Raw genomic sequence first — 25,605 nt, 5'->3', positions numbered from 1 at the left:
ACATCTATCCCTATGTGCCCTCCCTGTATAGTCATACACATCTATCCCTATGTGCCCACCCTGCATAGTCATACACCTCTATCCCTATGTTCCCCCCGTATAGTCATACACCTCTATCCCTATGTTCCCCCCGTATAGTCATACACCTCTATCCCTATGTTCCCCCTGTATAGTCATACACCTCTATCCCTATGTTCCCCCCGTATAGTCATACACCTCTATCCCTATGTTCCCCCCGTATAGTCATACACCTCTATCCCTATGTTCCCCCCCTGTATAGTCATACACCTCTATCCCTATGTCCCCCCCCCCGTATGGTCATACACCTCTATCCCTATGTCCCCCCCCCCCTGTATAGTCATGCACCTCTATCCCTATGTTCCCCCCTGTATAGTTATAGACCTTTATCCCTGTGTACCCACCCTGTATAGTCATACACCTCTATCCCTATGTGCCCTCCCTGTATAGTCATACATCTCTATCCCTATGCCCCCCCTCTTATAGTCATACACCTCTATCCCTATGTGCCCTCCCTGTATAGTCATACATCTCTATCCCTATGCCCCCCCTCTTATAGTCATACACCTCTATCCCTATGTGCCCTCCCTGTATAGTCATACACCTCTATCCCTATGTTCCCTCCCGTGTATAGTTATACACCTCTATCCCTATGTTCCCCCTGTATAGTCATACACCTCTATCCTATGTACCCCCTGTATAGTCATACACATCTATCCCTATGTGCCTACCCTGTATAGTCATACACCTCTATCCCTATGTTCCCTCCCGTGTATAGTTATACACCTCTATCCCTATGTTCCCCCTGTATAGTCATACACCTCTATCCTATGTACCCCCTGTATAGTCATACACATCTATCCCTATGTGCCTACCCTGTATAGGCATATACCTCTATCCCTATGTGCACACCTTGTATAATCATATACCTCTATCCCTATGTTCCCCCCATATAGTCATATACCTCTATCCCTATGCCCCCCCCCCTGTATAGTCATATACCTCTATCCCTATGTGCCCTCCCTGTATAGTCATACACCTCTATCCCTATGTCCCCCCCCCTGTATAGTTATAGACCTTTATCCCTATGTACCTACCCTGTATAGTCATACACCTCTATCCCTATGCCCCCCCTCTTATAGTCATACACCTCTATCCCTATGTGCCCTCCCTGTATAGTCATACACCTCTATCCCTATGTTCCCTCCCGTGTATAGTTATACACCTCTATCCCTATGTTCCCCCTGTATAGTCATACACCCCTATCCGCCCCCCCTGTTTAGTCATACACCTTTATCCCTATGTATCCCCACTATTAGACATGCATCTCTATCCCTATCTAACACCCTCCCCCCCAGTATAGTCATACACATCTATCCCTATGTGCCCTCCCTGTATAGTCATACACATCTATCCCTATGTGCCCACCCTGCATAGTCATACACATCTATCCCTATGTACCCACCCTGTATAGTCATATACCTCTATCCCTATGTGCCCACCCTGTATAATCATATACCTCTATTCCTATGTCCCCCCCCCCCCCCCGGTATAGTCATATACCTCTATCCCTATGTACCCACCCTGTATAGTCATATACCTCTATCCCTATGTCCCCCCCCCTGTATAGTCATACACCTCTATCCCTATGCCCCCCCCTGTATAGTCATACACCTCTATCCCTATGTTCCCCCCCTGTATAGTTATACACCTCTTTCCCTATGTCCCCCCCTGTATAGTCATACACCTCTATCCCTATGTTTCCCCCCCCCTGTATAGTTATACACCTCTTTCCCTATGTCCCCCCCTGTATAGTCATACACCTCTATCCTATGTACCCCCTGTATAGTCATACACATCTATCCCTATGTGCCTACCCTGTATAGTCATATACCTCTATCCCTATGTGCACACCCTGTATAATCATATACCTCTATCCCTATGTTCCCCCCATATAGTCATATACCTCTATCCCTATGCCCCCTCCCTGTATAGTCATATACCTCTATCCCTATGCCCCCTCCCTGTATAGTCATATACCTCTATCCCTATGTGCCCTCCCTGTATAGTCATACACCTCTATCCCTATGTGCACACCCTGTATAATCATATACCTCTATCCCTATGTTCCCCCCATATAGTCATATACCTCTATCCCTATGCCCCCTCCCTGTATAGTCATATACCTCTATACCTATGCCCCCCCCCCTGTATAGTCATATACCTCTATCCCTATGTGCCCTCCCTGTATAGTCATACACCTCTATCCCTATGTTTCCCCCCTGTATAGTTATAGACCTTTATCCCTGTGTACCCACCCTGTATAGTCATACACATCTATTCCTATGTTCCCCCCTGTAAAGTTATACACCTCTTTCCCTATGCCCCCCCCCCCGTATAGTCATACACATCTATCCCTATGTACCCACCCTGTATAGTCATATACCTCTATCCGTATGTGCCCTCCCTGTATAGTCATACACATCTATCCCTATGTGCCCACCCTGCATAGTCATATACCTCTATCCCTATGTCCCCCCCCCCCCCTGTATAGTCATACACCTCTATCCCTATGCCCCCCCCTGTATAGTCATGCACCTCTATCCCTATGTTTCCCCCCGGTATAGTTATAGACCTTTATCCCTGTGTACCCACCCTGTATAGTCATACACCTCTATTCCTATGTTCCCCCCCTGTATAGTTATACACCTCTTTCCCTATGTCCCCCCCTGTATAGTCATATACCTCTATCCCTATGTTCCTCCTGTATAGTCATACACCTCTATCCCTATGTTCCCCCTGTATAGTCATATACCCTTATCCCTATGTGCCCCCTGTATAGTCATACACCTCTATCCCTATGTTCCCCCTGTGTAGTCATACACCTCTATCCTTATGTTCCCCCCTGTATAGTCATACATCTCTATCCCTATGTTCCCCCTTTATAGTCATACACCCCTATCCCTCCCCCCCCCCCCCTGTATAGTTATAGACCTTTATCCCTATGTACCCACCCTGTATAGTTTTACACCTCTATCCCCATGTGCCCCACTGAAGCAATAACCCTGACAAGGAAATGAGAAACGTACTGCCAACCTGTCTGTTATTCCATAAAATCCAGGCCCATACACAGGACTCGCTAAGGATATGCAGTCACACATCTCACCCAGCTTTCTTTTCTTGGATGAGATGTGAACCTTCTTGAATATCACAGACATAAGGGAGAAATTTTGAAGAAACAGCCATTTCTTTGTCTCTTCCACAGTCTTTAACCCCTTCCCAACTACCACACATTCATTTACGAGCTAGGCAGAAATAGGGGTATATGGACAGGCTCATACACACACACTGCTAAAGACTGTCAGGAGTCAAGTTGGCACCCCTGCAATGTGATTGTGGGGTGGAGATCAGTTACATCCAAAGCCCTTTCCCCTTGATGTTTGCTAAAGTGACTCTGCTAATAGAGTCTGTTTTAACCAGACTATGTTAGAGGAGCACTACTCTAAATAAGACAACTCTGTAGATGTAAAAAAAGAAAAAAAAGGTAAAGAAGTCAGAATATGGTGATTTAAAGTAATTTGTTTGTAAAATTGTATTTCATTTCTTAAACATAGCAAAACATAACAAATACAAGTTAGGAATCATTGTAATCATCTGTAATCGTCATTGTAATCTGACCTGAGGAATACTGATAACTAGAGATGAGCAAACCTCGAGCATGCTCAAGTCCATCTGAACCGGATCGTTCGGCATTTGATTAGCGGTGGCTGCTGAAGTTGGATAAAGCCCTAAGGCTATGTGGAAAACATGGATATAGTCATTTGTTGTATCTATGTTTTCCAGACAACCTTAGAGCTTTATCTAACTTCAGCAGCCCCCGCTAATCAGATGCCGAACTTTTGGGTTCTGATGGACTCGAGTATGCTCGAGGTTCTCTCATCTCTACTGATAACATGTCTATTTACTGCACAGTAAGTGGCATAAAAACAAAAATGTAGGATGTCATTAAATAACTACTATTTACCCCCAATAACACATATATAAAGTCTGTAGAACTCCACCATACAAGACACTACCTGTACTACTCTAATGTATGGGGAATAGATGTAATATTTAAGAACTTTGGGTTCTAGTGGCAAGCTAAATACCAATAGAAAAACAACTGAACCTCTAACATATTATAACATATAAATTTTATTGTTAAAATTGCAAAAAAGTGACAAAGTAATGAATAAATACACAATGAACCATGGCTGACAAGAAATATTAAAAACGACAAACATACAATGAGGGGGCTGCTGCAGATGGACACAAATGGATAAATAAATAAATAAATAAATAAATAAATAATTAAATAAATGGTGGACTAAAGTGCTAAATATAATGCCAAGAGAACCATAAGTAAATAGTATATGCTAAACAAACCAAAGGAGTGCAGTGATGATTCATAAATAATAACTAATGAAAGGGATTACTAAAGTGTCCTACCATAAATAATGAAGATCAAAGTGTCCACCGGCGGCCCCCACCCCAACGCACGTTTCGGCGTAGCCTTTTTCAAAGGGGTCATTTGTTGTATCTATGTTTTCCAGACAACCTTAGAGCTTTATCTAACTTCAGCAGCCCCCGCTAATCAGATGCCGAACTTTTGGGTTCTGATGGACTCGAGTATGCTCGAGGTTCTCTCATCTCTACTGATAACATGTCTATTTACTGCACAGTAAGTGGCATAAAAACAAAAATGTAGGATGTCATTAAATAACTACTATTTACCCCCGTACAGTGGTAGATACTAGTAATATATAGGAGATCTACAGTGATTACAGTTACATCACTGGCATGCAAATATTTTCTCTGATTGAAGTTGTTCTCTTTCTGTTTTCTTGTAATGTTGTATTGCTCCTACTGTGATCCCTTTCACAAATAATGCCCCAACAGTACCTCCACTGATTAATATTTCCCTACTGTCCCCTTATATAATAATAATGTCCCTTGTACTCCCAAACCTTAATAATAATGTCCTCTGGGCCTCTGTATAATAATAATGCCCCTCTGTGCCTACATACAGTAATAATGTCATCTCTGCATATATATATATACACCCCATGCTTTATATAGTAATAATGCACCTCTGTGCCTACATACAGTAATAATGTCATCTGGGCCTCTCTCTCTATATATATATTTATATAATATAGTTATAATGTACCCCGTGCTTTATAAAGTAATAATGTCCCCCTATGCCTTTATACATTAATAACACCCCCATAGCTCCCCTATAGTATAGTTGCCCCTGCACACTCCCATATAATAATAATGTGCCCCCATATGGTAGTAATGTCCCCCTTATCCCTGTACTAATAATGACCAACCCCTTCCCCCTGCCAGATGTTAAAAGACCCTCTAATACCTAGTTGGAGCTCCCACAATGCACGGATTGCCTATTCTATCTTCAGGCCTCCAGTCTGTGAGCCTCAGGGGTGGAATCCCCTAGCAGGTGCAATGACATCATATCATTGCGCCTGCTAGAGTGGAGATCACGTCCTGGTGGCTGATAGACTACAGACCTAAAGTGCTTGTAGCCTGTGAGTTAACAGCAGAACAGGGAAATAAAAGTTGCCCAATCTTATGAATAATAATAATAAATAATAATTATATTGTAGAACAAATGTTCACACATTAAGCTGTAATCTGTTCACATTTGCATATACAGGGATTCTCAAGTATTCGAAATGCAAAATTGTCCGAGTGGGATCTAGAAGCAACAGTGAACTTATGAAGGAATGTTCACTCTCCAAAATTCGGAAACTAAGAAGTCGTCAGGATCTACCTGGCTACATGAGAGCCATGCATGCTGAGGTAGTTTTAAACACAAATTAATTTTTCTACATTTTTAAATGGTTAAAAAGAATATAAGATTACACTACACTCCCAGGTGTTGTGTGTTTTCTTAATTTTTTGTCCCTAAAATAAATAGAAAAACGTTTTTTTCCCCATAAACTTTGCTTTTGTGGTCACCAAGGTGATGTTTCAATATTTGTGTAGTTTTTTTTATGCAAAATATTCAGTGCTGAGTATAGACTTGTAGAATCTTCTGGATCTGTGAGAACTCTCAAGAAGCTTCTAGAAACTCCAGAATTGTCTACAACCTTCTAGAACGTTTTTTGGACTGTTCGGGACTGCACAAGTGCACATAGCAGTATAAATACAGTTTCCTTGAACTAACTGAACAATCAACTTATGTTCTCCTGAGTTTAAGTGAATTAGCGCATACAGCTAAAAGTAATTTAGATGGCATTCAGGGGTTGCATACATCCAGCAAACATATTTTGCTACGTTTGTGGCCAGTTTAAGACAAGAGTGAAAAACAACTGCTAAGATGTGTGAGCATGCTTTGGCATGCCTGTTCGGTATCAAGACAAATCAGGGCCACCTCATTTGACATGTGAGCACTGAAATAAAAACTCTTGAAGATAAAAGGACTTCTGCTGCTCTCTTATTCACTGCAGGGAGAGAGGCAGGAACTAGTCATCTGGATGGAGACTGGCCTAATAACGTGTCTCTCTGCCTGTCAATCATCCCTGCAGAACGCACTGACAGGTAGAGAGCCGTGGCTAGTTATGGCCGGGTCTCCGTCAAGATGATTAGTTTCCGCCTCTCTCCCTGCCTCGTGCTGAAATAAAAATGTGCTCTTCTGGATATACAGACACAGCTGAAGACACCACTGATATGGTAGAGAAGCTGTATAGGAGATCTATTTGGTGCAGCTGGGATCTATATCAGCACAATTGTGCCAATTGGTTCCCTGTAAATAAACAGTAAAATAACACTAAAGGCCTATGTCCAGCAACCAACATAAACTGCATTTCCTGATCGTACTGCTGGCCATGTGCCCCTCCTGGGCAGTGGTTTCCAAACTTCCTGTGAGGTTGCCTGTCAGCTCCAAAAGGATGTGACATGTGTGTGACGTTGCAATAGCTGTAGGCTGCACTATAGTGGGGAAACCAGAGCATATGCAGTGTAATGGTCATTACGTTAGGCCGACATTGCTTCCACTGCAACCTGGTCTAAAGTGGTGGGAGCTAGTGGTGTGCAGCTCCATGCTCTTCCGCTATCTCTACTGCAAGTGTCAGAGGCGCAAGTTCATTACACAGCATGAGAGCACTGACAAGAAGTGATGCAATCTGGATTATTGAGCTGTAAACAAATTGTCATGCGACTGACTAAAAGGACCAGTGTTTGACCAAAGCACTGAGAGGATGATTAAAGCGTGCCATGTACATCAGTACACCGGAGGTAATACCGTGTCTCCCCGAAAATAAGACATCCTCCGAAAATAAGGCATGGTGGAGGATTTGCATCATAGTTTGAAATAAGACAACCCCCCCCCAAAATAAATAAATAAATAAATAAATAAGATACCCCCTGTAAATAAGGCACCCCCCCAAAAAAATACGGCACCCCTGTAAATAGGGCATCCCCCGAAAATAGGACCCCCCGCAGCCACCTGCCGATGCTTCCACCCTCCCGCTACCCTCTTCCACCCTCCAGCTACCCTCTAAACATGAGAGCTTATTCAGAGAAGCAAGGCGAGTACTTTAACCAGGGCATAATGAACTTCAAATGGTGTTACCAAGGACAGTATAACGAGAACATGATTGGAGACTATATTTTGGGGCAGTGATTATCAGTATAGTCGTACATCCAGGTAATATGCTCATTTTTGAGTTGTATGATGCAGCATTCATCGAATTTCATAAGCGATGCATGTTTGTAGTGAAATGTTCATCGCGTCTATGATAAAACCCAGACACAAGCCTAGAATTTCATGTTAGATCTCAATAAATACAAAAATAGTGTAGGCCATTGTCACAAAATCAAAGTTCAATTAGAAATATTGAAAAAAAATTTTTTCTCACGTTTATATATGACCAGTTGAAATATAACAGAACCTGGGTAAGGCTGGGTTCACACTATGTATATTTGAGGCTGTATTTGTGAGGCTGTATAGCAACCCAAACCAGGAGTGGATTGAAAACACAGAAAGGCTCTGTTCACATAATGTTGTAATTGAGTGGATGGCCATCATTTAATGGCAAATATTTGCTGTTATTTTAAAACAACGGCTGTGGTATTGAAATAATGGCCGTTATTTACTGTTATATGGCGGCCATCCACTCAATTTCAACATTGTGTGAACAGATCCTTTCTGTGTTTTCAATCCACTCCTGGTTTTGGTTGCTATGAGGACCTGACATGAGGACCAAATACAGCCTCAAATATACATAGTGTGAACCCAGTTATACTGTATATTAAATGAAAACTAACAGTAGGTTAGAAGACTATAATCTGCTGTTATGTTTGCATAGTGTACAGAATGCTGAGGATGAAGGTAATTTTCGGATCTTTATCCTTAATACTCAATATGCAAATTAGGAAGTTTTGGTGCGTTGGGGGTGGAACCTATCTACTGCATTGATCCATCAAATTGACATGTGTTAAGAGGTTAAAGGGTATATGTTGGCTTTAATTAAGGTTCCAAACTGTTGACACTATCAGATAGCTGTTAAGTCAAGGAGACATAATATTACCTCATATTTCTGTATGGAAACTCCAAAGCATATTCATCCCATATAAATATATTTGGTGTCACAGCTGAAGAAGGGCAAATAATTTAACTGATTTTTTTGTAAAGCATGATACATTTTTTATAGATCCTTTATTGATGACATCTGTTTTCCTTTCAGTTATCAGAAGAAACTAAGTCAATTCAGGACCAATTGATTCAGAAGGCAACATTTCTTCAAAATTCTACCAAAGGAGTTCTCAATGAGAATATACTGAAAAAATATATACAACCTCATCATTTTGACAGCCTCTTATTCGTAAAGGTAATATAAAATTAACTCAACAAATTCTGATTACTGCCCTTCTGTATGCTGTATAATTTACTTTTGATGTAAAAGAGGGATTCAGTTAAAGGGGTTTGCCTGTGACTGTCTAGTCATAGTCGAAGGAAGAGTCATTGATAAATGAGTTCAACACTACCCTCAGCATTCTGATATGAAATGCTACAGATATGAAAGCAAACATTTAGGCTCCACTGTGTTTTCTTACAACTTTCCATTACAACTAGCCTTAAAGAGGATGTACCACCAGGTACATCCTATTTAATCTGAACCGACGAATCGAACGGCGCAGTCACAGGGAAGCCGGTGCCGCGGTCCGTTTTTCGGACCGCGGCCCAGTTCCTGTGCATGGCGCCGTTCTATGCACCGGAACCGGACATTCTAATGGAGCCACGTCATACAGGGGAGGGAATTCCCTCCCACTGGGGGCAGGCCAGCCTACCTCCAGTGCTTGAGCACCGGCCGGTTCCGGTGCATAGAATGGCGCCGTGCACGGGAACCGGGCCGCGGTCCGAAAAACGGACCGCGGCACCGGCTTCCCCGTGACGGCGCCGTTAAATCCGTCGGTTCAGATTAAAGAGGATGTACCTGGTGGTACATCCTCTTTAAATATGACCTATCGGCATCTTTTTACATATTCCAATCTGTCGCTTCAGTGCAGAGATATAAGCTTTAGATATTTTATGCAAACTGGTCATGCTGCAAAAGCATTTTGCAGCATGAATTTATAGAGTGGGGATTTACAAGAAGGCAGGGCCGGCTCCAGGTTTTTGTGGGCCCTTGGGCGAGAGAGCCTCAGCGGGCCCCTTTGTATAGCACACCTCGGGGCACACCTACCAAATAAAGTTGGACAAAATATCGAAAAAAAACGTAATTCAGTAACTCACAGGTGACGTCTTCTTTGATCTGAGGCGATCGCTCTCCGTTTCCTCTCCATCTGGCCCAGACCTCCATGATGATTTCTTCCAGCTACAATTCATCTCTTTGGGACCTGTCAGACAAACATGTTAGGCTCCGCATTTTTCCAGCAACTTCCTTCCCTTTTTCCCACCCATAGGCTCCTATACAGTAGTAACTCCACTGTTTGGTGTCATGTGCAGTAAAGTAAGGAGGTTTGTGGGTCTCGTGCTGTGCCCCCCATATAGTAATAATGCCCTCTATCCCCATAGTAATGCCCCCTGCCCCCATAGTAATGTCCCCTGCTCCCCATAGTAATGCCCCCTGCTCTGCCCCATAGAAATGCCCCCTGCTCTGCCCCATAGAAATGCCCCCTGATCTCCCTCAGCACAAGAAAATAAAAAAATAAAATCATACTCACTAATCCGGGGGACGGGTCCTCTTCTCCCTTGTGTGCGCCTTGTGGATCCACCAGCAGGCGTGATGACGTCATCGCTCTGCGCCTGTTGGTGAGAGCGCATCCATGCTAGAATGGACTAGAATGGAGGTGCTAGAAGGAGGTCGTCCCCCTGGAGTCTGTATTCTAGCTTCTTCACCATAGAGCAGGCTAGAATGGAGTTACAATAAGAGACATTACATGAGGTATACCAGGGGGAACTACAACTCCCAGCATGTCCAGCCTGTTATTATGGGATATCAGAGGACATTACAGGAGGAGATATAATAGGACTACAACTCCCAGCGTGTCCAGCCTGTTATTATGGGATATCAAAGGACATTACAGGAGGAGATTTAAGAGGAGTACTACAACTCCCAGCATGGACAGCCTGTTATTATGGGAGATCAGAGGACATTACAGAAGGAGATATAAGAGGACTACAACTCCCAGCATGAACAGCCTGTTATTATGGGAGATCAGAGGCCATTACAGGAGGAGATATGAGAGAAGGACTAAAACTCACAGCATACAGAGGGAAGGTATTAGTGAGCCCCGCCTCCTCATGTCACATGACAATGATCACAGGTCCTTCATCCATATACAGCCTCTCCCGTTTTCAGTCCCGCCCCCTTATGATGTCACCACAGGTCCTTCCCCAGTGCAGCAAACACGGCAGGTCCTTCCCCAGCCCCTCCAGCCCTCCCCCGGACTTGGTGTCGGCAGCACCCGTTCCCCCGGGGGTCGGTGATGCGGCGGGCGTCTGTCTCACTGCTTGGTCAAGTGTCGGGGGCCCCTTGGGCGGCCGTGGGCCCCGCACTTGCCCGAGTATGCCAGGTGCTGACGCCGGCCCTGCAAGAAGGCATAAGGGCATTGGTTAGGAGAGAAGGGGACAAATGTTGTGGGACCTTATCTCCTAATTTGCATGCAAATTCTACAGATTCTGTCTCAGCACTGGAACAACTAATTGAAATAAAAATTATATCTCCTGATTCATGGTAAGAAGCCTTCTTGTACACTGCATTTACCTTAGTCAGCAAAAAAACTGTAGACAGGTGTTTGCTTTAAAGAGATTATCCAGTGTGAGGGTGCATTCAGACTACGGAATCTGCGCAAAGAACTTCCTGCGGATTCCACCATTTGCCCCTGCGCGCTCCTGCTTGCGGATTCCGTAGTCTGAACGCACCCTAAGAAAGACGTGGGCACTTTCTTCCACACCTGAACTTTCTCTGGAAGAAATTGGCCATGTTTTTCTAACGCTGGATAACCCCATTAACTTTTATGCTACAGTACCTGTTGTGTCAGTGAACAAAAAATGTTTTCAGAACAACTACTGCCAAAAAGTTATTCGAATTTGTATATTACTTCTATTTAACTGCCCAGAGTAGTAGCAAATTTTCATAGCAAAGCTTTTAATCTGCAATCTTCAGCAGCTGAGTCAATGTCGCATGGCCTAGAGTCTCTGTTCCCTAGGCCTGCGACGCCTTTTCTTTCTTCCTCACTTCCCTCCGCATCGTTAGGTTCGCCCCTGGACAGGATCTCTCCAATTCATCACTTGTCTAAACAGTGCACATATGCCTTAATGATCTGAAGCGGGTCAGGTCTAGGCTATTACGCATGCCAACAGTGAGCGTGTAAGAGTGGGGGCTCCCCAGATCGTCCTATTACATGGAGCAACAGCCACCAGACCATCGTTATTAATAAATATGTGTGTGTGCATCCAGCACCACTACTATTAATCACGCAGCAATACAATATAATATAATAGATGGAACTTACTTAGTCCAGATGTTCCTAAGTAAAAGATGTCTTCTGTATAGTTGTCCTTAGTTGCGTTGTATTAAGCGTGGCAGTATCTGTGATGATTGATAGATGCAACGAATCAGTCTGTAGATTATTATGCCGGGAGCGCGCTCCGGCCGGTAGCACGATCTCAACCGGCTTCGGCGTTCCGTGTGTGTAGAATGTGACGTCACAGTAACTCACTACAGAGTCTCAAAGGGACCAGGATCACATATGTGTATTTTGTTTGTGTTACTTTTAAATCTAACACATGATAGATAGATAGATAGATAGATAGATAGATAGATAGATAGATAGATAGATAGATCCTAATACTCGCTAGAAACACTGCACCTTGTACTATAGCAAATAAAGAAAAATATTTTTAATCCTGCAGGAAAATCTAGAACATCAAAATACCTGTGAAATTTCAAGTATAATTCTGGAATGGCTCGGAATTTCGGCAGTCTTTAAAAAGACAGAAAAAAAAGGAGGTAGTTTATTTTTTTTATGCATAAGCTTTAATTTTCAATTTAATTAATGTTCTTCATTATTACGTTAACATTATTACTAAGCACTGCAGGATAACAGATTTAACAGATTTTTTGCATATAGTAGCAAATCCACAGGAAAGTAGGTCCACTGTGGAAAATTCCGCACAAAATTTCCGCCATGTGAACTACAGCGTGAAAATCCCATTGAACACAGTGGGACATTGCTCTGTTCATATTTTACAGGCAGAATTTCAAGCGGAATCTGTGGGTAATTAAGAGCGGATTCTGCTTTAAATTCCTCGCCTGTTCCTCAGGGTGCACATACCGTAAAGCAGCACAGATCACCCCCACAATAGACTCTTCCAGTGTCGTATTTGGGTACCTAGGGCCCACCAGTTGGAGCTGCTGAGCCAGTTTCAACTTTATCGGTGTCTACAACTTCCTTGTGAATAACAAGCTTTTAGTCAAAGCTCTCAGGGTTTGCTGGCATTTATAGTTTCTGAGATTACAACCTCTTAATAAATGATTATAACAAAAAGATTGTTGTGTAGAGGCTCCTAGTGGCTTCATTCTGTGATTCACAACCCACATCCAACACAGATTAGGAAACACTGGCACTACTAGTTAGGGTGTACGCTTGCTTGTAGGCACTTGTCCATCAAACAGCAGATGAATGTAATAGCAAAACAGACAATGTTATGCTTCAGTTAGCCAGTCTAGTAGGTATCAATTCACACCAGAGATTCAGCCCCACTTACTAGTAGATGCAGACTTTCTTTATTTCAGCATAAAACGCAGGGTCTTACTGGAGTGTTCCAATGACAGGATCAATGGCTGTTTCATGAACATCCATCCAGGTCACAATAGTCGTCATGCAGCTGGCGCTGCTTAAAGTGTCTCTGTCGTTATACCTTTCAAAATCTAAATCAACAGTAGATGAGAAATAAAGCAAGTTTGCAATATACATTCATTATTTTTTTTTGCTGTTACCATGCTGTAAAACAAAGCTGAATGTACCAGAAATCCAGGTCCAGTCTCCTGAAGGCAGATTTTTCTCCTTGCCTTCTAAGAGCAATAGTGCTTTGATTTTGTCACCTACAGGGTTGGTTGGGGTGTTATTTTTTTGCGCCACAATCTCTAGTTTTATTAATGTCATTTTTAAAAATAAAAATAAAAATTAAATATTTTTATTTAATTTATTTTTTCTTATTAATAATGTAACAAAAAATCTGCAATCCCAGCGCTTTTTACCTCTTTTCATTTACGCCGTTTATCGTTTGGGAATATTATTGTTATAGTAATAGATTGGACAATTGTGCACGCTATGATATATAATATGTTTATAATTTTTTTTCACTTTTTAAGTCCCTCTAGGGCACTGCTTTTCAAACTGTGAAGCGGGCCTCACCTGTGAGGCACCCCCAAGTTGTTGGTGAGGCACAACTGGGGAGGCAGTTTTTACAAATATGACTATAAGATGCACAGTCCTTTCCCTGGCTGCAATAATTTCATTATTGATTACTTTTCTACTTACTTAATGTTATACAGAGATTAGGAGACAGATGAAGGATAGACTGAGCAATAGTTTTTATATTTGCATGGACTTTCATGGCTAAGGCATCCACTTGGTCAATCTGGTGAGGCTCAAGAACCATTTTGTCTGTTTTGTGAGGCTTTAGTACAAGAATTTTGAGAAACGCTGCTCTATGGGACAGTAACATGCTTACATTACATTACTAACACTGGTCAATGCTATGCCATAGCGTAGCTTTGATCAATGTTATCGGCAATCTTCACATAGATGGCAAGAGAAGACCCCTTTTCTCCAACTGCCATAATAAGAATTTGGTAAACCATCTGTCCCTGCCTGACCTATCACAAGCTGCCACCACGTGGTTAGAAAAAAGTGCCTCTTGAGGTAACCATCAGTGGTCATTGTTCACACTAAGGGGGAGATTTATCAAAGGGAGTAAAATTTAGACTGCCCACAGCAACCAATCACAGCTCAACTTTCCTTTCAGCACTGCCTAAAGCTGAGCTGTGAATGGTTGCTGTGGGTAGTTTGCACCAGTCTAAATTTTACACCCTTTAAATAAATCTCCCCCTTAAGAGTTCAATATGTGCCGTAAGTTAGTGAGGATAGGCAGAATTGCATGGGAGGTGTGTCACTTTGTTACTTGCAAAATGACTTTTCGTTTATGCTATAGTCTTTGTTTGTGGGGCTTTCTATATTGACAAGACAATCTGCTGCCTTCATGTGAGATTCAGGGAACATCTTAACTCTCTGAGGACAGGAGTGGGCTATACAAGGTTAATAGAACATGTCATGGTCAAACATCAGGGTAATCCAAGTGTGCTTAAATTCCTAGGCTTGGAAGCAGTGAAACTATAAACAATAAAAATTTCAATAAATCCAGTGCGGGACACATGGGTGGGTATTTAAACCAGCATACTAATACGCTGTTCTTGATGTATCCCCCTCAGTGTCTACTTTTTGTTATTTATTCACAATTTGTTTTTTTTTTGTTTGTTTTTTTAAACTGAAAGTTTATTAAGGTTTTTGTATATAAACAATAAAGACAATAACAACGAAATGCAAGAGCAGTGCGAAAAAATCTGCAGGTCATAAAATCGAAGCATCTCGGAAACCACGAACATTGGGAGAACACAAACAATAAACCCAGATGATAGTGGGGGACATAACAGAGACAAACACAGACGACAAAAAGATCTAGGAGAAGGAGGGAGGGGGGTAGGAAAGGGGGGGGGAGAGGTTCCCAGATTAAGTCAGGTGTAACCTAAGTCCGGCAAGTCTGGCAATCAGTGTCTTGGCAGCGGTCAGCATTTGCAGAAGTAACTACTGCAATCATAGCACAGGTCGCGGACCAGAATGGCTGTATAACTGAACATCCCCAAAATATGTGATATAGAGATCCCACCGCTGCATTACAACGCCAGCACAAGGGTGAGACGGACTCATTTAGTTTGTGTAGTAATTCGGGGGGTGTGGTACCAGAACATAAGTAACTTATACTGAGTTTCCTTATGAGTGACACAAGGTGATGATTTGGCAGCTCGCTCCCAAATGATCCCCCAACACTCCGGAGAGATCGGCTTAGCCAGTATCATCTCCCATTTAGCCATATAAGCATGGCGGACTGGTGAGTCATCCAAAGGTGAGCCCAAGATCTTGTAAATATCCGAGATAAGGCCCTTCATGCCCGGACCCGCTCTAGCTAGTTGCTCAAAACTCGTGGGTCTAGAGACCGTGGTGGTATCAAGTTGCGACATCATGAAATGGTGGAGCTGTATATATCGTTCAGAAATAGGGAGAGCACGCTTCTCGCAGAGGTCCTCAAAGGAGAACAGAGCTCGCGTCAGCGGATTTACAATATCGGCAAATTGAAAGAGCTCCTGGGCTCCCCATGCCTGGACCACCACGGTCTCCATACCCGGAGGGAAAGCTGGAGTGAGCAGGAAGGAAATCAGTGGGGAGGCTACTGAAGAGAGCTTGAATCGCTTGGAGCAAGTGTCTCAGATATGCTTGGTAAACTTGATAGGACCTAGGAGTAGGCGAGGTAGTGTCATAGTCGGATTTGCGTGCCAGAGTAAGGAGTTGGGGTGGATCGGTGCCAACCACCTCCTTTCTATCGCCATCCACTTACTATATGCGTGGTATGTCGACCAGGATGGGATGACTCTAAGATGGGTAGCCCAGTAATAGTGCAGAATATTAGGCGTCGCTAACCCCCCCTGAGACTTACTCGCTATCATTACACCCTTATGTATCCTATGTCGTTTAGAGTTCCATATAAACCGAAAAATAGCTGTCTGGACTGCTTTTAGCTCCCGCATGGGAATCTTTACTGGGAGTGTTTCAAAATAGTATAATAGTTTGGGGAGGATAGTCATTTTAACCGCCGCTATCTGGCCTAGTAGGGAGATGAAATGTTTGGTCCATGATTGCAGAAGAGATTTAACGTCTCGAAAGAGCTTGGGGTAATTGGCCGAGTACAAGGAAGGGTAGGTCGGGGTGAGCCGTACACCAAGATATCGGATGGATTCACGAGACCATCGGAATCGGAAATTGGAACTAAGATGACGAAATTCGCCCTCAGAAAAGTTTAAAGGGAGAGCCTCCGTTTTTGTAGTATTGACCTTGTATCCGGACAAGACCCCAAACTCCTGGAGAAGCCTATGAAGAATCGGAAGAGTAGTAGGCAAATCAGTAAGAGTAAGGAGAACATCATCCGCAAACAGCATCAGTTTGTACTCCCTACCCCGAACGTGAACCCCCCGAATGTCCGCGTTACCTCTAATGGCCGCCGCCAGGGGCTCTATGCAAAGTACAAATAACAGAGGGGATAAAGGACATCCCTGGCGGGTGCCATTAGAGAGTGGGAATGTCCCCGAGAGGTGGTGGGGCAGCTTGATTGAGGCGGTCGGTAGGGAATACAGTCCCTGGAGGGCGGTGACAAAGGAGCCAGAGAAGCCAAAAGCCCGAAGGGTCTCAAACAGGGAGGGCCAGCCCAGGCGGTCAAAGGCTTTCTCCGCGTCAAGGCTAAGAATCAATGCCTTGCCAGATTGGAGATTAACCGCATCTATTTTATCAATTGCCCACCTGATCCTTGTCCACTAGAGAAGGCAGCCACAGGCTGAGACGGTTTGCTAAAATTTTCGTAAAAATTTTTAGATCAGCATTAAGCAAGGCTATGGGTCGGTAACTAGAACAATCCAGTGGGTCCTTGTCAGGCTTGGGGATAAGTGTGATTAAAGAATGGAGCATAGAGGAGGGAACCCCAGAACCTTCCATAAAAGAATTAAAGAGAGACAACATTCGCGGGGCCAACTCCTCAGGGAAGGTCTTATAATAGAGATACGTGAACCCGTCCGGTCCCGGTGAGCGACCCGAGGGAAGGTCCTTCAGAACCTCTGAGAGCTCCTCAAGGGAGATAGAAGTATTCAAGTGTTCCAGTGCCTCCCGAGTAAGGGTAGGCAGCTGACAGCTTGAGAGGAAGGCTTGTATCTGTCGAGCTCTCATCTCGGGATCAGAGGGGAGGGAAGAGGGTAGGGAATATAGTTTAGAAAAATAGCGTTCGAAAATCAAGGAAATGTCTGCAGGATGATATTTGGTACTGCCTAGATGATCTCGCAAGGCTTGAGGAGACTGAGCGGCCGAGCGGTCAGATAGCATACGAGCCAGCATAGTGTGAGCCCTGTTGCCTTTTTCATAAAAGCGCTGTTTTGAAAACAAAAGCAAGCGCTCCACCTTATAGGTGAGAAGATCTTTGAGTTTAGCCCTGGCCGCGATCAGTCTACGCAAGACCCGCACTGATGGCTGGGAGGCTAAAGTCGCCTCCAAGTCACCAATTGCACGTCTGGTGTCTTGAATGGCAGCCATCGTATCTTTTTTCTGCCGAGACCCCAGAGCGATACAATGCCCTCTTATCACGGCCTTATGGGCTTCCCAGAGAGTGGAAAGAGATGAGACTGAGCCCTCATTTTCCGCGAAATAAGTCCTAATGTGCTGCTGAAAAGAATCCCTCGTTATCTGCGTTTTTAACAAGGACTCGTTCAGACAGTGTTTTTGCCGATGATAGAGGAGGTTATTGCCGATGATAGACAGTGTTTTTGCCGATGATAGAGGAGGTTATTAATGAATCCTGTGTAACAGGCAACCTTCCCCCCTCTATGAGTGAGGCTACTATCATTTTAATACCAAAAAAGAATAAGGATAAGCTAGACATGGGTGCATATCGTCCAATCTCCTTATTAAATGCGGACTCGAAAGTCTTCTCTAAGCTGTTGGCAGCAAGGGTTAAGAGGGTGGTCCCTGACTTGGTGGGCGACGACCAAACAGGTTTTGTCCCTGGCAGGTCGATTTTCACCAATTTAGAAAGGGCCCTGTTGAATCTGGAGATGGAGGATGGGGCCCCCCGCTCTATCCTGTCGATTGATGCTGTGAAAGCCTTCGACAGGGTAGAGTGGGGGTTCCTTTGGGAGGTTTTGGGTGGCTACAATTTTGGGAGCAATATGATCAAATGGATTAAAATGCTTTATGCCCAGCCTACGGCTCGATTGTCTGTGAATAGAGAGCTATCAACTAAGTTTCCGCTATCTCGGGGCACCCGTCAGGGTTGCCCACTGTCTCCGCTCCTATTTGCACTATACATCGAGCCGCTGGCTAACATGGTCAGAATGAATAACAACATAGAGGGATTTGGACTAAGGGGAAGGCAAGATAAGCTGCTCCTTTATGCCGACGATTTATTATTTTTTGTTAGGGACCCAGATAACACCTTGCCACATGTCCTGGAAACGTGCGGGGACTTCGGGAGGGACTCGGGGTTTGAGATAAACTGGTCCAAGTCCCTGTTGATGAACTTGCATGGTCCCTCGAGGGATAGCGGCGAGAACTTTGGCCTTCAGGTTGTCGAAGACAAAATAGACTATTTGGGTATTACCATAACGAAGGACACCTCTAACTACTCCTCTTATAACCTTAACCCTCTATTGGCTAGGTTTAAAAGGAAGGCGGAGGTTTGGGCAAAATTACCTCTCACGATGGCTGACAGGGCGGCCCTCATAAAAATGGTCATACAACCTCAAGTTCTGTATTTTATTAGGGCATCCCCGACCTGGATTACCACTGGGTTCTTTAGGTCCCTGGAAAGGGTCTTGAATAAAATTATTTGGGGAAAGAAGAAGCCTCGTACACGGTACTCCACTTTTACATTACCCACACGAAGGGGAGGGTTTGACCTACCGGATTTTTTGTTATATTTCTATGCGATTAATCTACTTCAGATCTGTAGGAACATGCACTCCCCGCTGGGTACGTTTCTTTTGGAGCGACGGCCTGCGAGCCCAGAGTCCCTTCTCACATATATGGAGGGGCACAGATCGCAATTTAGTAACACTTATATTCTTTCTAAGTTAAAGGTATGGGATAGAATATGGGCACAGACACGTAAGTTGGTAGGCATAGACGCCTGTACGAATTTCTCCCCGTTATGGGAGAATCATAACTTTCTTGCTTTTCACGATATTGGTTATTCAAAGATATGGAAGGATAAGGGTATATTTAAGATTTCACAAGTCTTTAGCGAGGGGGCAATTAGGCCCTTCCTGGAGCTGCAGGAACAGTTTTCGCTCCCGGACAAGTTTAGTTTTTACTATCACCAGTTAGCGCACGCTGCTTCTACCATAGATAGGGATAGACTTACAGTAGTGGAGGTAGAGCTTCTTTGCACTCTTAAGAATACGTTGGGTTTTAGAAGGGGTGAGATGAGGAATATATATAATGAATTAAGGGAGGTACGGGCTCGCAGGCCGCTGCTGATTAAGAAGCAATCGTGGGAAAGAGAGATCGGCCCGATCTCTGACGAGGAGTGGGGCAATGTCCTAGCAAGTAGTAGCAGGGCCTCTATTAATAAGAACCATCAGCTAATACAACTTAGGATTATTAACAGGCTGCACTATTCCCCGGTTATCTTAAGTAAGATGGGCAGAAATGTGGGTGGGGTGTGCCCTAGATGTGGCCAACAAGATGCGAATTATACCCACATGATGTGGAGTTGCAGGAAGTTGAGGCACTATTGGGAGAGTGTAACGAACGTTGTTAAATCTGTGACTGGTGTGCTATTCCCCTGTAGTGCCTTGTACACTATCCTGGGTTGTACTGTCCAGCTGGGCAGAGATGTGCGATTGATCTCTAAACTCTTGTTTTTGGCTAGATTGCAGATTCTGCGTAACTGGATTGCGGCTACTCCTCCAGCTGTGGATTGTTGGCGGGAAGCGGTGGGTAGGGTTAAAGAGAACGAAATGATTCAGGGCCAGTATAAAAAGAAGGGAAATGAGATCTTCAATGCAATATGGGGTGCTTGGATTAGTAGGGCGGTTGAAGAAACCCAAGAATAATGGCGGTGGTTCCAGTGACCCTGGGTTTTGTTTTTTTTTGTTTTTTTTTTTTTGTTTTTTGTTTTTTTTTTTTCTTTTCTCTCATTTCTCTCTCCTATTAGGATGGGTGGCGGGGTGGGCCGGGCGGGGGGAGGGGGGGGGAGGGGGGATCTTGGTATTGTTTAAATTTTTGATGAATATGAATTTTGTTTAAGTGGTTATTGTGATAAATAAAAAAATATTTAAACCGAGAGGCCAATGGCACTGGCGAGTAGGAGATAGGAGGGAGGTCAGGGAGACAGTAACTGGCCCATGATCAGACCAGGAGATGGGCTCTACAGTGGATCCTTTAAGGAGACGAACGGTAGGAATGTTACCAAAAAAGGAATCTATCCTAGTGTGTGTCTGTCGGGGGTGGGAATAGAAAGTGAAGAGTTTCTCCCCAGGGTGCTCAATACGCCATAGGTCATATAAATGGTGCTGTCGGATTAATTTTCGGAACTCAGCGGACAGCCGGCATAAGTCGGGAGTCGGGGGGTTCCAGAAATCGAAGATCTATCAGTTACTTCAGAAAAAGGGAGATTAAAGTCACCCCCCAAAACCCAAGGAGAGGGAGGGTATTTAGTAAGTCGCTTGAGCACCCCACGGAGAAAGGGGACCTGTCTCCTGTTCGGGGCATATATGTTACACAGTAGGAGAGGCTTACCTTGGATAGAACCCTCAATAATTATAAATCGGCCACCGGGGTCAGAATGTGTGGAAGTAACCTGTAAAGGGCAGTTTCTAGACACCATAACAGCTACTCCCCCCTGTTTGCGACCCACAGAGGCAGAATGCACTAATGGGTAGGAGTGTTTAGCGAAATTGAAATTGGCAGATGCATCAAAGTGTGTCTCCTGTATGAACGCTATGTCGGCTTTCTGGGACCTTAGCTGCTGCAAAAGCAAGCGTCTCTTCGTGTTAGAGTTTAACCCTTTAACATTAAGTGTGGCTATCTTAGCCATCGGGTAAGAGGAGGGGGGTGGAACGTGCATGTGTAATATGACTCACCAATCTTCCATGCCTGGAACTGATGCGGTAGCAGGGCGAAAACTGCCGTACATCTGTAGGGCCATCTCTGGGACTGTGGGAAGAAGGAAGGGAGAACAACACAGGGGGAAACACAAAAGGAGAGGGACGGGGGATCAGGGTCAGGAACACAAAGGAGAAGACAGGAAAACAAAAAAACAAAGAAAACAAAGAGAAAAGAGGAGAACCTCCACTGAGGGAGAAAGCGGCACAGAGCCAAAAACCCACGTACAAGGTACATGGGAGGGAGCACAGAAAAAGACCTTAAACGGTGAGGGAAGGTCAAAACTGTGAATGGACAGAACAGAAGAAAAGGCTCCTGAGGAGGTGAAGGAAACAGGTAGTAAGCCATCAGCAAAAAGAAATATAACAAGTAGGATGGATATTCCATCCGTGCAGCTATGTAGCAGGTAACCAACAAAGTAATACAAGCCCGCTGGTATTATAGCAAAAGTCCCAGCAATAACATGGAAAGGGAACCCCCGCAGCAGCAGGGGGGAAGATGGCCCAAGGATACCGCTCAGGTGGGCGGCAAGGTGACGTGGGATCGAGACCTCCGGCGCTTATGTTGAACCGGCTGCCATACTTCGTCCGGCGGGGGAGGAGGAGGAGGAGCGACCACCCATTCCGAAATCTGAGGCAAAGGAATGTCCAGAGTCTCGCAGAAGAGCGGAAGATCCTCCGGGTCACGCAACGTAGCCGATCTGCCATCCCTCCGGGCCGTCAGAGAGAAGGAGAAGTTCCATCGGTATGTCACCTGGCGTTCCCGTAAGGTCTGCAACAAGGGGCGCAAGTACCTCCGCTTTTGTAGTGTGACCCAGGAAAGGTCCGGGTAGAGTTGGATAGGGGCACCATCAAAGTCCTTGAGTGAGCGAGCTTTGGTCATGATGCGCTCCTTCAGCACAAAGTCGTGAACACAGCAAACAACATCTCGTGGGCTGCCGGTAGTGGGTTTGGGCCGCAGTGCCCGGTGGGCTCTGTCAAGTTTAATTCTATGGGAGGCAGGTTCCCCCAGGATGGTATTAAAAATTGCTTCTAAGGTTTCCACAAGGTCCTCAGTTTGCGTAGCTTCGGGCAGCCCTCTAACTCTGATATTGTTTCGGCGCCCACTATTGTCTAGATCCTCGAGGTGACGTTGCATGTCATTTAGCATAGACGACTGGGCAGCCACAGTGGTATGTAGTTGGGTGATATAGTCGTGAGTGGCGTCGTGGCTCCCCTCCACATCATCTATACGGCTGGCCACGTGCTGGATATCCTTTCTGAGATTTCAGTTTTAAAAGCCTCTTTGACTTCAGAAAGCAATAGCTGGAAATCGTTCTTAGTTGGTAATTGAGACAGAAGGGTGCGCATGTCCCTTTGAGATTGTGCACCAAAAAAAGATGAATCAGAATCAGAGTCCCGGTTAGCATACCAATCAGGGTTGTTTTGGCGGTCATTAGCAGGTATATTCCAGGTATCTGCCTGGGATGGATGTTGCCTAGGGGCTCTTTTTTCCTTAGTGGAGATCGTACCCCCCCTGGATGGTTTAGGGGAAGCTAACATGTCTGCCTGCAGCATGAGAGGAAGAGAGGCAGGGGAAGACACACCTGCAGGTGTTGAGGCTCTATCTGCGGTTGTGGCCTCTGAGGTCCCCAGGACAGGAGTCCCCAGGCCTGCAAGGGGGAAGTCCTTTGCTGGGGTATGAGAGCAGGCCCGGACTGGTAATCTGGCAAGGCGGGCAAATGCCCGCTGGGCTGGCCAGATTACCAGTCTGTGGGCCGCCCGGGCTGTCTAATAGAAAAAAAAAAAAATCACCGCTGCGGCCCGCTCCTGACATGCTCCTCCAGTCCAATCAACGTGGGGCCGCAGCGGCCCGCCGCTGTGGCCACTCGTTGATTGGCGGAGCACGTCAGGAGCGGGCCAGCCGGGCCAAGGTGAGCGGGCTGTGGTGGCGGGAGGGGGCTGCGGTGGCGTGTCTCCGCCCCGTTGTTCCCCTCCCAAGTGCCGAGGGCCGCAGACGTGCCGCGCGCAGGCACGTCTGCAGCCACCTCCACCAGGCCCCCAGCGGTGACGTCACTTCCCTGACGCGCCGCTGAGGACCTGGAGGAGAGAGAGGAGAGCCGCCGCCGCCGTGGACCGAAGATCCAGCCGAGGAAGAAGCTGCTGGGAGCGAGGTGAGGTGAGAATTTATTTTTTTTTAACCCCTTCACATGTGGCCATGCAGGGGGGCTATTCTATATGGGAGGGGGTGCAGGGGGGGGGGGCTATTTTATATAGGAGGAGGATTCAGGGGGCTATTCTATATGGGAGGGGGATGCAGGGGGCTATTCTATATGGGAGGAGGATGCAGGGGAGGCTATTCTATATGGGAGGAGGATGCAGGGGGGCTATTCTATATGGGAGGGGGATGCAGGGGGCTATTCTATATAGGAGGGGGATGCAGGGGGCTATTCTATACAGGAGGGGGTGCAGGGGGCTATTCTATATGGGAGGGGGATGCAGGGGGCTATTCTATATGGGAGGAGGATGCAGGGGGCTATTCTATATGGGGGGGATGCAGGGGGCTATTCTATATGGGAGGAGGATGCAGGGGAGGCTATTCTATATGGGAGGAGGATGCAGGGGGGCTATTCTATATGGGAGGAGGATGCAGGGGGGCTATTCTATATGGGGGGGATGCAGGGGGCTATTCTATATGGGAGGGGGATGCAGGGGGGCTATTCTATATGGGAGGAGGATGCAGGGGGGCTATTCTATATGGGGGGGATGCAGGGGGGCTATTCTATATGGGAGGGGGATGCAGGGGGCTATTCTATATGGGAGGGGGTGCAGGGGGGCTATTCTATATGGGAGGGGGATGCAGGGGGCTATTCTATATGGAGGGGGATGCAGGGGGGCTATTCTATATGGGAGGGGGATGCAGGGGGCTATTCTATATGGGAGGAGGATGCAGGGGGGCTATTCTATATTGGGGGGATGCAGGGGGCTATTCTATATGGGAGGAGGATGCAGGGGGGCTATTCTATATGGGAGGGGGATGCAGGGGGCTATTCTATATGGGAGGGGGTGCAGGGGGGCTATTCTATATAGGAGGAGGATGCAGGGGGGCTATTCTATATGGGAGGGGGATGCAGGGGGCTATTCTATATGGGAGGGGGATGCAGGGGTCTATTCTATATAGGAGGAGGATGCAGGGGGGCTATTCTATATGGGAGGGGGATGCAGGGGGGGGCTATTCTATATAGGAGGAGGATGCAGGGGGGCTATTCTATATGGGAGGGGGATGCAGGGGGCTATTCTATATGGGAGGGGGTGCAGGGGGGCTATTCTATATAGGAGGAGGATGCAGGGGGGCTATTCTATATGGGAGGGGGATGCAGGGGTCTATTCTATATAGGAGGAGGATGCAGGGGGGCTATTCTATATGGGAGGGGGTGCAGGGGGGGCTATTCTATATGGGAGGGGGTGCAGGGGGGCTATTCTATATGGGAGGGGGATGCAGGGGGCTATTCTATATGGGAGGGGGATGCAGGGGGCTATTCTATATGGGAGGGGGATGCAGGGGGGGCTATTCTATATAGGAGGAGGATGCAGGGGGGCTATTCTATATGGGAGGGGGATGCAGGGGGCTATTCTATATGGGAGGGGGTGCAGGGGGGCTATTCTATATAGGAGGAGGATGCAGGGGGGCTATTCTATATGGGAGGGGGATGCAGGGGTCTATTCTATATAGGAGGAGGATGCAGGGGGGCTATTCTATATGGGAGGGGGTGCAGGGGGGGCTATTCTATATAGGAGGAGGATGCAGGGGGGCTATTCTATATGGGAGGGGGTGCAGGGGGGGCTATTCTATATAGGAGGGGGATGCAGGGGGCTATTCTATATAGGAGGGGGGTGCAGGGGGGGCTATTCTATATGGGAGGGGGATGCAGGGGGCTATTCTATATTGGGGGGATGCAGGAGGCTATTCTATATGGGAGGGGGATGCAGGGGGCTATTCTATATGGGGGGGGGGGTGCAGGGGGGGCTATTCTATATGGGGGGGGTGCAGGGGGGGCTATTCTATATGGGGGGATGCAGGAGGCTATTCTATATGGGAGGAGGATGCAGGGGAGGCTAT

General features: G+C 45.8%; 1 protein-coding gene across 1 annotated transcript in view; it reads left to right on the top strand.

Moving 5' to 3' along the window:
• The window catches only part of LOC138783466 (NFX1-type zinc finger-containing protein 1-like), a 156,086-nt gene that overhangs the window by 86,063 nt on the left and 44,418 nt on the right, over window positions 1–25,605 (top strand). Inside the window, exons 10-12 of the mRNA XM_069958189.1 lie at window positions 5,732–5,877; window positions 8,766–8,909; window positions 12,440–12,536. Coding sequence (XP_069814290.1) covers window positions 5,732–5,877; window positions 8,766–8,909; window positions 12,440–12,536 — 387 coding nt within the window. The remainder of the gene's footprint in view (window positions 1–5,731; window positions 5,878–8,765; window positions 8,910–12,439; window positions 12,537–25,605) is intronic.

The sequence above is a fragment of the Dendropsophus ebraccatus genome, chromosome 2 (genome assembly GCF_027789765.1).
Source record: "Dendropsophus ebraccatus isolate aDenEbr1 chromosome 2, aDenEbr1.pat, whole genome shotgun sequence".
Lineage (NCBI taxonomy): Eukaryota > Metazoa > Chordata > Amphibia > Anura > Hylidae > Dendropsophus > Dendropsophus ebraccatus.
Note: the sequence above shows the minus strand (reverse complement) of the source record. Positions and strands in the feature narration are given on the sequence as shown.